The sequence below is a fragment of the Hydractinia symbiolongicarpus genome, chromosome 5 (genome assembly GCF_029227915.1).
Source record: "Hydractinia symbiolongicarpus strain clone_291-10 chromosome 5, HSymV2.1, whole genome shotgun sequence".
Taxonomy (NCBI): Eukaryota; Metazoa; Cnidaria; class Hydrozoa; order Anthoathecata; family Hydractiniidae; genus Hydractinia; species Hydractinia symbiolongicarpus.
In genome coordinates this window covers 16,350,635-16,363,810 of record NC_079879.1, presented here as the reverse complement: position 1 = coordinate 16,363,810, position 13,176 = coordinate 16,350,635, and the positions used below count along the sequence as shown (strand labels likewise).

General features: G+C 34.3%; 1 protein-coding gene across 1 annotated transcript; it reads left to right on the top strand.

The window, feature by feature from the left end:
• Nucleotides 1-10,289: 10,289 nt before the first annotated feature.
• LOC130645999 (uncharacterized) lies at nucleotides 10,290-12,825 on the top strand. The gene is made up of 3 exons (XM_057452129.1): nucleotides 10,290-10,325; nucleotides 10,664-10,732; nucleotides 10,779-12,825. The coding sequence occupies exons 1-3, from the start codon at nucleotides 10,290-10,292 to the stop codon at nucleotides 12,045-12,047; spliced, it is 1,374 nt and encodes a 457-aa protein (XP_057308112.1). The 3' UTR covers nucleotides 12,048-12,825.
• Nucleotides 12,826-13,176: the final 351 nt, after the last annotated feature.

Below are 13,176 nucleotides of genomic sequence, written 5' to 3'. Positions count from 1 at the left end.
CAGAGAAAATCATCACAGATAAAACAAGTAATTCAGAGGTCCTACACCCAAAGATACAAGAAGTTTTAGATAGACACAAGAAAGTTTTCAGTGGAATGGGGAAACTCAAGAATTTCCAGCTTAAACTTCACATTGACGAGTCAATCGCACCAGTCCAGCAACCAGTGAGAAGATTGCCATACCATACTAGACAGACAGTATCAGATGAAATAGACAGATTAGTTAAAAATGACTGCATAGAAAAAGTAAATGGACCAACTAGTTGGATAAACCCAATAGTAGTGGTACCCAAAGCAAATGGGAAAATAAGACTATGTATTGACATGCGAAGAGCAAACGAAGCTATAATAAGAGAGAGACATCAAATTCCGAAGTTAGATGAGATACTACCGGAACTCAATGACGCAAAATATTTTTGCAAGCTTGATCTAAGAGAAGGTTATCATCAAATAGAGCTTGATGAGAGTTCTAGACACATTACCTCCTTTATAACTCACAAAGGCTGTTATCAATCAAAACGACTCATCTATGGAGCTAATTCTGCATTTGAACAATTTCAGAAAACAATTGAGCAATGTATTGCAGGATGTGATGGAACAAAATCAATTTCGGATGATATCCTGTTATGGGGAAAAAGCATAGATGAAACTGCAACAAGACTGGACAAATTACTGAAAACACTCTACGACAATGGACTGCGAGTCAACTCAAGCAAATGCTTATTCGCAGTAAATGAGCTCTGGATACAGACTGACCGACAAAGGAATATTTCCTGATAAATCTAAAGTGGATGCTGTGAATCAAACCAAACGACCTACAAATGCCACAGAAGTAAGAAGTTTTCTGGGACTAGTTAATTACTGTTCCCAGTTCATTCATCATTATGCTGATCTTACAGAGCCTCTACGAAAGCTCACAAAGAAAAATGTAGAATTTCAATGGAATGAAGCTCAAGAAAACTCATTTGTCAAGTTAAAGGAAGAACTAACTAACTCGCGAGTTATGGCCTATTATCAACCATATGCTGATACAAAAATAATTGTAGATGCATCACCCATAGGACTTGGAGCTATTTTGACACAGAAGCAAAGGAACAACACCTTCAAGCCAATAGCATATGCATCTAAAGCTTTAAATGAAACTGAACAAAGATATTCTCAAACAGAGCGAGAAAGTCTTGCAGTGTTGTGGGGAATACAAAAATTCCATTACCACCTATACGATCGTGACTTCACAGTTATCACAGACCACAAACCACTGGAGAAAATCTTATCATCAAGAGGGAATCCCACACCACGTATACAACGATGGGTATTAAAATTACAACCGTACAAGTTTAAAGTTGTATATGAACCAGGAGCAACCAACGCATCAGATGTTCTCTCCAGGTCTCCTTTAGAAGCACCTGGAACAAGTGACTACTTTACTAACGAAGCAGAACATTATGTCAACACGATAATCAACGATGCTACGCCAATTGCAGTCACGATAAAAGAAATTGCTAATGATTCTGCAACAGACGAGGAATTGGCAAAGCTCAGAGTAAACATTAAACTGAAGAAATGGAATAAATATCCTGAAATGAAACAATACTATCTCTGCCGAAATGAACTAGTAGTAAAAGACAACTTAGTGCTAAAGGGCAACCGTTTAGTCATCCCGAAGACTCTCAGAAAGAGAATCTTAGATAGCGCACATGAGCATCACCTTGGTATAGTCAAAACCAAAGGACTTCTACGAGGAAAAGTATGGTGGCCTGGGATAGATAAAGAGATTGAAGAAATGATCCGAACTTGTATGTCATGTCAAGCAACAAGTTCAGCAGTAGTTAGACCAACACATACCCAATCGACTGAAATTCCACCTACAAGTTGGCATACCTTAGCACTTGATATACAAGGTCCATATCCAACAATGGACTACTTAATCGTGCTGATAGACTACAGATCCAGATATCCTGTCGTTATACAAACTAAAAAGATTGACACTGACCATGTAATCAAAGGTCTAGATAAAACATTCAAGTTATTTGGATATCCAACGAAGTTAATTGCCGACAATGGGAAACAAATGATCTCCCAAGAATTTAAGAGTTACCTAAAGGAAAATGGAATTGAACTTTACAGCACCACGCCATATTCACCATGGGCAAATGGAGAGGTTGAAAGATTTAACAGATCATTGAAAAAAGCAAATCAATGTGCTCATGCAGCCGGAAAAGATTGGAGAAAGGAACTGGACAAATTTCTCCTACTCTACAGAACTACACCTCATGCAACAACCAACACACCTCCAGCTACTGTCATGTTTGGTAGAAACATCAGAAATAAAATTCCTGTATATTCCAAGTTTTTGTCAGAAAATTTGAAACTTGACGAAACAGACAGAAGAAATAAGAGAAAAACAAAAGAATATGCTGATATCAACAGAAAAACAGTACAAGAACATCACATCAATGTACGTGACAGCGTATTAGCGAGAAATATGATGAGGAAAGACAAACTATCGACAAATTGGATACCTAAACCATTCACAGTAATCAAATCATACGAAAAGAGTGCGTTAATTGAAGACGCACAAGGAAGAAGATACATGAGGAACAAGGTACATCTAAGAAAATATTTACAAAGGAAGGAGGAAGTAGAGAAGAATCAAACAGAAGATATACACAGAGAGAAACATGAGAAGACAGAAAGTAAAAACAACAACAGAAAAAAGAAAATAGCTAAAGAGACTGAGAAAAGCAACAACACAGGATACAATGGCGAATTCATCACAATTGCTGTTCCACTAGTAGGCCTAGATTGCTTAGTTAGTTCTGACAGTGAAGCTGTGTGCACACAAACAAACTGCCAAACGTCTAACACAAGAAGAATTGCTAAAATAATACCTGTTGTTCCAGATGATGTTGTTCCAGATGAAGTTGTTCCAGATGAAGAAAATAATTTGGACATGCGAACACGAACAGTGACTGAAGACAAAACTCCAGAAACCAAACTAGAAACACATCAGCAGCACAACGAGAAGAAGTGTTTACAAACTAAAAGTCATCCTTGGAAATCATATCTTTCACGAAGTAAGAAGAAACAATAGAAACACGTGACGTTGATAACAGAACTTATGTTACACGAAATTTGGACAGTATTCAGTGATACTGGACACAAAACATTTATGAAGAAGTTCACACATTATGTTCACACCTTTGTTAATCACGCTTTGCGAACATGTAAATAAGAAGCATGTGAAATAAAAAAAAACGCTTTTCAAAGAAGTTAATCATGTATTTACTCATGTGATGGTTTATGTTTTATTATGTGGAACGACGACGTTCGATAAATCAACAACACGACGACGTTCGATGAATCAACAACACGATGACGTACGATGAATCAACAACACGATGACGTACGATGAATCAACAACACGATGACGTTCGATTGATGAGCAACACGACGACGTTCGATTGATGAACAACACGATGACGTAATGAAGGATTCGATCAAGAAAGAAGAGGATGTAGTATTTGTATATAATCGGCGACCGTGAGAATTGTATATATAGAACGAGGAGACGAAATAAATATGGCGGTATATTTTAATACTAGCCATAGTTACCACTAATGCGCCCCGAATTACTAATAACGATTTCAAACATTCAAATTTAGAACGGGATTTAAAATTAAAATGGTGGACGTTTGAAATCTATAAAAACTGCAGTGTTAGAACTTATTATTTTCGTTATTTTCACATTTGGCTAAGGCTCTATCTATAAAGTTAGATCTTGATTAAATATATGTACACTTTAAACGCCTCTAGCCTTCTTGTTGTGTAATTTCACGTAATCATTGCTTTTGATTTTTGGTTAAAATTCGTTCAGAAGACTTACGCATACATTTTTGACTTATCAAATCTCCAAAAATTCTTGTGCTGTAATAACAAATTGTGTCTGAAAGCTATTCTGCTGAAACATTTTCCGCCAAATATGAAATATAATATATATAATATATAATATGAATATGATAGAAATGCAGTACGGAATTGCATAGAGGCTTGTGAATAAGCTTATTGCCCAGGGGAAAATTTTTAAATAAGAAGCCCTGCGACTTGAAGATTTCCGTCATTAGCCTAAAAGATTCTGAAATTTGAAGTAGACTTTAAAACGGAGAACAATGGGGTATATAAACACATCATAAGTATCCTAATTCTCAATTATTATTGCGTAAAATACAACTTGATAAATATTTTTTTTTTACATATATATAGTATATATTCTAAAACAATAGTTAAAACTTTAACTGGATTTTTTTATAACTGATCTCGAAAATTCCAGGATGCAGGATTGCTATGTATGAACTTCACGATTCGAATATATATAATAACTTCTGAACAATTTCAATTTCAATGAATTATTACTCTGTTAAGTTACCAATAAAATCCTTAAAAATTTCTCTCGTTGAAGATTTTTCGAAACTGCTGATGGTGCATGGTTTCATAACAAATGATCTGAAAAAGAAAGTATATTTAAAATTGAGAAAGAAGAATACAATTTTACCAGAACTGAATTAATACTAGGTTGTTTAATTATTGTCTACTTATCTGATTTAAAGTTAGAATTTATTAAAAAGATACAAATCAATGCCATGTGATACACAAAAGGTATACTATATAAATAAAAATATATATATAAATTTAGTCAAGCTGGCTTTGATATCATTGTTAAACAAGTATAATATTAAGCAGGCGATACAAGATTTTCAAACCTGTGGACAATACAGGACTTATTTTGTTGAAATCGATTTATTGAATTTTACAAATTTGATTGTTTATTATCGAGGAAATTGATTGGTCATTGTTTTCGAATTGAATTGAACAAGTTGATACAAAAAAGGGTAGACACTCAATTAATAAATTTGTCAGATTTGATAAATCAACAACATCATTTATAATTTCAAGAAAAAACATAAAAAAGGGAAGAAAACAAAGAAACCTGTAACATACTGTGGGTAGCGTCTAGTTGTACTGCAAGGGCTAACTATGTTATGTTATTGGTTAATTTATCAGTTCAACTTGACTGTTCCGTGCAATGAACAACAATATTTTTTCATGATTCAACAAATATCTTTTTATATATATTCTTGCGGTCTGATTCGTGTCAACCAATCACGGGCAGCCATTATGAAATGGGGTACAAATGCCGTAATTAATGTTTTTGTGGTGAAATCTTCATAAATACAATACTGGATTTTCAGGGAATTCTTTTTTTTTTAGTCAAATCTTTAATATGTTTTAGATACTGCTTAATTTTTGCCATTTTGCGACATTTTAACGACGTTTTACTTGTAAATTCTGTTTAAGTAAGGTTGCTACTTTGAAGGTTTGACCGTGAAAAGTCCACTTTGTTCTCCATCGGATAGCAACGAAGGAGAACATTCTGACCGCAAGAATACATGATAGCAGCCTCACAAAGGTTCCTTTAGAAGTTATTTTACTCACCCAAAACGCCTATACTTTTTACGGTGTATGTGGCTTATCAGCACCCTCGTTGATAAAATTACACAGGGCAGGATAAAAGTTTTTTGTTGCTTCTGAAAAAAGGGACTCTAATGAAAGCACTATTTTGTGCAGTTCTAGCTTGATAGCTGTAGTACAAGTGAGAGTAGTTTTACGACTATTAACTTATAAAATGCAAGAATTTAAAAATAAGTATTTAGCTCCCTAGCTACATCATTAAAGCTATTACGACAAGCCAGACCATCGGGAAGGGAAGACCAACAAAATGCAAGCAGTTTTAGTCATGGCCATACACGGAATGGGCGCCGTAGATTAGTGGTTATAGCTCTCGTACTCTGTGCGGGAGACCGGGGTTCAACATGGGCGAGTGAATGTTACCATAGCCCCGGGTTAACCCAAGCCATGTGAGGGAAATTGGGAAGATGGCACACTGTGTGGGACTTTGGATGTTGCCGGGAGTTGTCTAGTAGAGCGCGGGCTCTAATTGGGTCTGCGTAGCTCAAAATGAGCATTAAATACTCTAGGACTCTCCATCTACGCCATGGCCCCTCCTGGAAATAATAGACAGGGTATATCCCTCGATATTTGTGAGGCTAGCCATGTAAAATATGCACATCTATCTATCTATCTATCTATCTATCTATCTATCTATCTATCTATCTATCTATCTATCTATCTATCTATCTATCTATCTATCTAATGTTCTGTTCTTGATTGACTTTAAATTGTGATGCATTTATAAATTGCGGCCTTTGGATCAACCCCATAAACCGTTCTGAGTTTAATTTCATATAAAATATAAGTAATCCTTCTACTTACTGTTAACAAGTTTCGAAACAACTTGGACAAAGAAAAACAAACCTTTTCTTGAAGATAAATTCACGTGGGCTGCAGTGACATTTAAGCATATTAAACGAGACAATATTACAAAGCTTCAAATTAACATAACAAAAGAATCTCGATTAATATTTTTTATGGCAGTCAAATCTTCAGAGACAACAAAGAAACCGAGACAAGATAAGTTTTGCTCGATCAGTGTTATTTTTGTCTTGATGGTACCAAACACACAGGTTGTGTTATATCAAACCTAGGTTGGATGTTCGAGCCGAAGTTCCCCCGCGAAGTTGAGAGTAAGAAAAAAACTTCTCCCATACATAAAACTAGCCATAGTTACCACTAATGCGCCCCGAATTACTAATAACGATTTCAAACATTCAAATTTAGAACGGGATTTAAAATTAAAATGGAAAATGGTGGACGTTTGAAATCTATAAAAACTGCAGTGTTAGAACTTATTATTTTCGTTATTTTCACATTTGGCTAAGGCTCTATCTATAAAGTTAGATCTTGATTAAATATATGTACACTTTAAACGCCTCTAGCCTTCTTGTTGTGTAATTTCACGTAATCATTGCTTTTGATTTTTGGTTAAAATTCGTTCAAAAGACTTACGCATACATTTATGACTTATCAAATCTCCAAAAATTCTTGTGCTGTAATAACAAATTGTGTCTGAAAGCTATTCTGCTGAAACATTTTCCGCCAAATATGACGAATATGATAGAAATGCAGTACGGAATTGCATAGAGGCTTGTGAATAAGCTTATTGCCCAGGGGAAAATTTTTAAATAAGAAGCCCTGCGACTTGAAGATTTCCGTCATTAGCCTAAAAGATTCTGAAATTTGAAGTAGACTTTAAAACGGAGAACAATGGGGTATATAAACACATCATAAGTATCCTAATTCTCAATTATTATTGCGTAAAATACAACTTGATAAATAAAAAATAATTTTTTTTTTACATATATATAGTATATATTCTAAAACAATAGTTAAAACTTTAACTGGATTTTTTTATAACTGATCTCGAAAATTCCAGGATGCAGGATTGCTATGTATGAACTTCACGATTCGAATATATATAATAACTTCTGAACAATTTCAATTTCAATGAATTATCCTTAAAAATTTCTCTCGTTGAAGATTTTTCGAAACTGCTGATGGTGCATGGTTTCATAACAAATGATCTGAAAAAGAAAGTATATTTAAAATTGAGAAAGAAGAATACAATTTTACCAGAACTGAATTAATACTAGGTTGTTTAATTATTGTCTACTTATCTGATTTAAAGTTAGAATTTATCAAAAAGATACAAATCAATGCCATGTGATACACAAAAGGTATACTATATAAATAAAAATATATATATAAATTTAGTCAAGCTGGCTTTGATATCATTGTTAAACAAGTATAATATTAAGCAGGCGATACAAGATTTTCAAACCTGTGGACAATACAGGACTTATTTTGTTGAAATCGATTTATTGAATTTTACAAATTTAATTGTTTATTATCGAGGAAATTGATTGGTCATTGTTTTCGAATTGAATTGAACAAGTTGATACAAAAAAGGGTAGACACTCAATTAATAAATTTGTCAGATTTGATAAATCAACAACATCATTTATAATTTCAAGAAAAAACATAAAAAAGGGAAGAAAACAAAGAAACCTGTAACATACTGTGGGTAGCGTCTAGTTGTACTGCAAGGGCTAACTATGTTATGTTATTGGTTAATTTATCAGTTCAACTTGACTGTTCCGTGCAATGAACAACAATATTTTTTCATGATTCAACAAATATCTTTTTATATATATTCTTGCGGTCGGATTCGTGTCAACCAATCACGGGCAGCCATTATGAAATGGGGTACAAATGCCGTAATTAATGTTTTTGTGGTGAAATCTTCATAAATACAATACTGGATTTTTCAAGGAATTCTTTTTTTTTTTAGTCAAATCTTTAATATGTTTTAGATACTGCTTAATTTTTGCCATTTTGCGACATTTTAACGACGTTTTACTTGTAAATTCTGTTTAAGTAAGGTTGCTACTTTGAAGGTTTGACCGTGAAAAGTCCACTTTGTTCTCCATCGGATAGCAACGAAGGAGAACATTCTGACCGCAAGAATACATGATAGCAGCCTCACAAAGGTTCCTTTAGAAGTTATTTTACTCACCCAAAACGCTTATCCTTTTTACGGTGTATGTGGCTTATCAGCACCCTCGTTGATAAAATTACACAGGGCAGGATAAAAGTTTTTTGTTGCTTCTGAAAAAAGGGACTCTAATGAAAGCACTATTTTGTGCAGTTCTAGCTTGATAGCTGTAGTACAAGTGAGAGTAGTTTTACGACTATTAACTTATAAAATGCAAGAATTTAAAAATAAGTATTTAGCTCCCTAGCTACATCATTAAAGCTATTACGACAAGCCAGACCATCGGGAAGGGAAGACCAACAAAATGCAAGCAGTTTTAGTCATGGCCATACACGCAATGTTCTGTTCTTGATTGACTTTAAATTGTGATGCATTTATAAATTGCGGCCTTTGGATCAACGCCATAAACCGTTCTGAGTTTAATTTCATATAAAATATAAGTAATCCTTCTACTTACTGTTAACAAGTTTCGAAACAACTTGGACAAAGAAAAACAAACCTTTTCTTGAAGATAAATTCACGTGGGCTGCAGTGACATTTAAGCATATTAAACGAGACAATATTACAAAGCTTTAAATTAACATAACAAAAGAATCTCGATTAATATTTTTTATGGCAGTCAAATCTTCAGAGACAACAAAGAAACCGAGACAAAAAAAGTTTTGCTCGATGGGTGTTTTTTTTGTCTTGGTGGTACCAAACACACTGGTTGTGTTATATCAGATCCGGGTTGGATGACCGAGCAGAAGTCCCCCGCGAAGTAAAGAGTGGAAAATTTTTTTGCCATACACAACACAAACACTATATACCCGCGGTCCACTAAATGTGCGCCCCTTCGGTGGGGCGCAACAAACACTATATACCCGCGGTCCACTAAATGTGCGCCCCTTCGGCGGGGCGCAATAAGAATTCGCGTGTGTGTCACATAGTTGATCGGTCAGACTAATCTAGGTTCATCTTAGTCAGCTAGGTATTAGAACACTACAAGGTGTAAAAACCGTATGTTAAAAGTACAAAGTAAACGAAAAACTTCAGGCATGCTTAAAATAAATAAGTCATGCAATAAAGTACGGCGAGATTTTCTTCCATGCGGCATTGTACAACTCTAGTTCAGTTTCTGAAACACGGTTATCCATGAAAACTATACGATGCATGATGGATAGCGGAACGATAGAATCTTTGGGATATTCAACATCAAGAACGTAGAACATGCTCAGAAAAACCTATAAAGAAAAGTTCCGATCAAGTGATGACATCACAGTCTGTGACCCGACAAAAACGAAGCTCTTTGAAGTTCCTTTTTCGACAAATATCGACGGCATGCCACACGGAATCGTTTGCTTCAGTTTATCTGGATTCTCGTTATTCTAAATGAAAAAGAAACTTATGATACTTAACAAACATTAGCTGCTAAGAAATGTTAAAAATTTAGAAAATGTGCCTTTTATTAACTTAATATTTTCCACATAAAAAAATATCGGTGACAAATTTTCATTAGGCGACGGAAGTTTTATCCGAAACTTTTTGTTACATAAGATACTCTTGATATTGAATATAGGCACTAGGAGGTACAATGTAAGAAATCCAAGGAATATAAGCTTCAAAGTAAGAAACTGGTAATGCTACAGCTTTTTGCTACGGTGATATCTCCAAACAAAATTCCTACCTCTAGAATGTAAATCAATGAGGATGGTTTCTTCTTTTTTAACTCCTTTTTTTATCAAACATTTGATCAAATGCTGACAGTAGCGAAACAAACTTGGCATCTAGAAGGCAAGACAATGTCAGGTTATTTATTTTGTTTAATCTTTTATTTAGTCTGTTTTGTCTCTTCAATTTTTTTTAAAAAAAAAACACAAGAAATTAAGTGCTAAGAACTTTACATTCACAGAAGTTCTTAAGTTTGTTACTGTGAAGTCATTAAATTACTTAAGTTTGGCTTCTTACCTCAAAAAATTATTTTTAAGTTTCCTCAAAAAATTATTTTTTATTGCACATCCACTGTTTTTCTTTAAGAAACTTTCACCATAAATTGTAGTTACTCTGTCAGATAAGCACAAATTTCAACTGAGAAAGATGTGACAAATTTATTGATAGATTACCCATTAAATATCAGAAATCTTTTGGTACTAAGTTTTTGTAATATTTTTTTCAGGCATTGGTTGACAAAGTTATTAAATCTGCTGCAAGCATTGTTGGAAAATCATTAGAATTTGCTAAGATTGCAACAGTCAAAGAGCTAACTAATAATAACTAATAATAACAATAAGGTTGTGGCTGGAGTCAGTGATGTACTCGATACAGTTGTAAATCCATTTATTGGTCTCACTACAAAGTATTTGAGAGCAAAGTTTTTTGAAGAAGAATTTTCCCCACTGCAAGTGCAAGAAATCATTCTGGGAAATGCATTGGTTTACAAACAGAAAAATGGAGTTTATAAATTATCTGAAGTGCCAGACACTTTTGTGTTTGTTTCTGTAATTGCACGCATTCAACAAATGCTGTTAAATCATGATTTGGCTAAAATTATAACATCAAAAATTCCAACACTAGGAAAGACTGACAGATATTATGATGTTTTTGATGGTACATATTTCAAGTCATCCGAATCTGCCAGCCCTTTCCTTTATGTCATTATTTTTCAAGATGCTGTGGAAATATGTAACCCATTGGGAAATAGAAGCGGGAAACATAAAGTCGTCAATTTTTATTGGACCCTGTTAAATATACCTCCGAAATACTGGTCAAAACTTGCTTCAATGACCCTTTTTGCAATGGTAAAGAAAAAGATCCTGGACAAATACTCCTTCCAGGATGTTTTATCTCCATTTTTCAAAGAAATGGAGCAGTTTAAAAATGGTGTTGACTTTTTAATAGATGGAAAATTACAGAAATGTTTTGGGAAAGTCCTTCTCTGTCCTGGAGATACAGAAGGACAGCATCAAATAGGTGGCTTCAAGGTTGGTGTGGGTTTTGCTTATCGCAAGTGCAGATTTTGCTATGCCTTGGAGGCAGATGTTCGAAATAATGTTGACCCAGGTTGTGTTAATCAGCGCACTAGTTCAGTGTATATGCAGGAATTTGATGCCATTGAAAATGCTCCTAATGAAAGAATTAAAGGACAATTGCAAACTACATATGGACTGAACAGTCGCTCTTGTTTGGGTAAACTATGTAATTTTGATGTCACTAAACAATTTTCACATGATATAATGCATGTAGTTTTAGAAGGAGTTTTACCATATGAATGCCAGCTTGCTCTAAGTGTGTTAATGGATCAAGGTTTGTTCACGTTGGATGAATTCAACCACAAATTGAGTATTTTTCCGTTTACATACAGTGATGCAAAAAGCAAACCAGAACCTCTGAAAAGAACTGTTTTTGTTATGGGAGAACGTAAGTTAAAGTTCAGTGCAGAAAATTCAATAATAATTATTAAAATTCTCCCTTTCATCCTAGAGAATTTCGTAGATACAGACGATGTGTTCTACCAATTTTTGATGGAATTATCTAGCATCACGTCCATTCTCCTGTTATAAGTGAGGGAACGCGTGGTTATCTAGACCAACAGATAAAGCAGCATTTAAAAACCTTCAAATCGCTTTTTGTTGAAAACAATCTAATCCCAAAACACCATTATTTACGGGAAATTCCGAACTTAATTCTTTTGTTTGGTTCACCCGTTAGATACTGTTGTATGCGATTTGAAGCGTTACACAAAACATTCAAGTCATTTGTTCAAGTGATAAACTTTCTACACTTGTGTGTATCGTTATCTGCCAAGTACATAAAATTTATTACTGAGGGTAGTGAACATCAGGAACATGCAATTTTAAAATCTTCTCGTCAAGATGGTCCTGCGCTTAGTTTAAAACGACTGAAGTACACCAGATCAAAGAGAGTTTTGACAATTTTCCAATTGTTTACTCTCTAAACTGGATTACATTTAATGGAACTAGGTTTATTGCTAACCGTTGCGTACTTGCAGTGACTGTTGATCCTGAGACACATTTGCCTGTATTTGGAAAACTTAAACAAATAATACTTTGTGGAGAACACGTTTTATTTTTATTAGAAATACATAATACGTACTGTTTTGAGCTAAAGTATAACGGTTACGTTATAGAAAGTGACCACCTGGATGCTATATATGGTATCAATGAACTATTAGACTACCACATATATCAAATTATTGAAACCCTGGAAAGTACTCTGGTGAGATACGATCTCACGGACCTAATAGAGGAGCATTTGGAGGGAGCGAATCCTCTGCACTTTTAAACTGTTTGTTCATGTGTATTATTTAATATTTTATAATTGATGTTTGTTTATTGAACTACACAATTGGTTTTATCTTTCCCATCGTTTTACTAGTCTCTCTATAACATGTTTTTTATCAGGAACACGACCTTATAGGTTCTTCAGTTAACTTGTGAAATCCTAAATAGGGAGGCTGTTTGACTACATTACATTAGTTTGGCTTCTTTCCTTAAAACATTATTTTTTAATTTTCCTCAAAAAATTATTGCGAAGCAATTGAGCTTTGCGAGCGAAGCGAAATTGTGGAGCACGTTTGCTACACGCGAGGTATACCAAGCAAGAGAATTATTGAGAATCTCAAAATTTCGATAGAAAAAAAATCATATAAAATCAGCGTAAAGAAATAGG

Bases quoted from the DNA above. Each gene is read 5' to 3' on its own strand.
- LOC130645999 (XM_057452129.1), top strand. From the start codon at position 10,290: ATGTCAGGTTATTTATTTTGTTTAATCTTTTATTTA. The intron at 10,326-10,663 runs GTCTGTTTTGTC...TATTTTTTTCAG, and splicing joins TTTGTTTAATCTTTTATTTA to GCATTGGTTGACAAAGTTAT. The intron at 10,733-10,778 runs GCAACAGTCAAA...AATAACAATAAG, and splicing joins CATTAGAATTTGCTAAGATT to GTTGTGGCTGGAGTCAGTGA.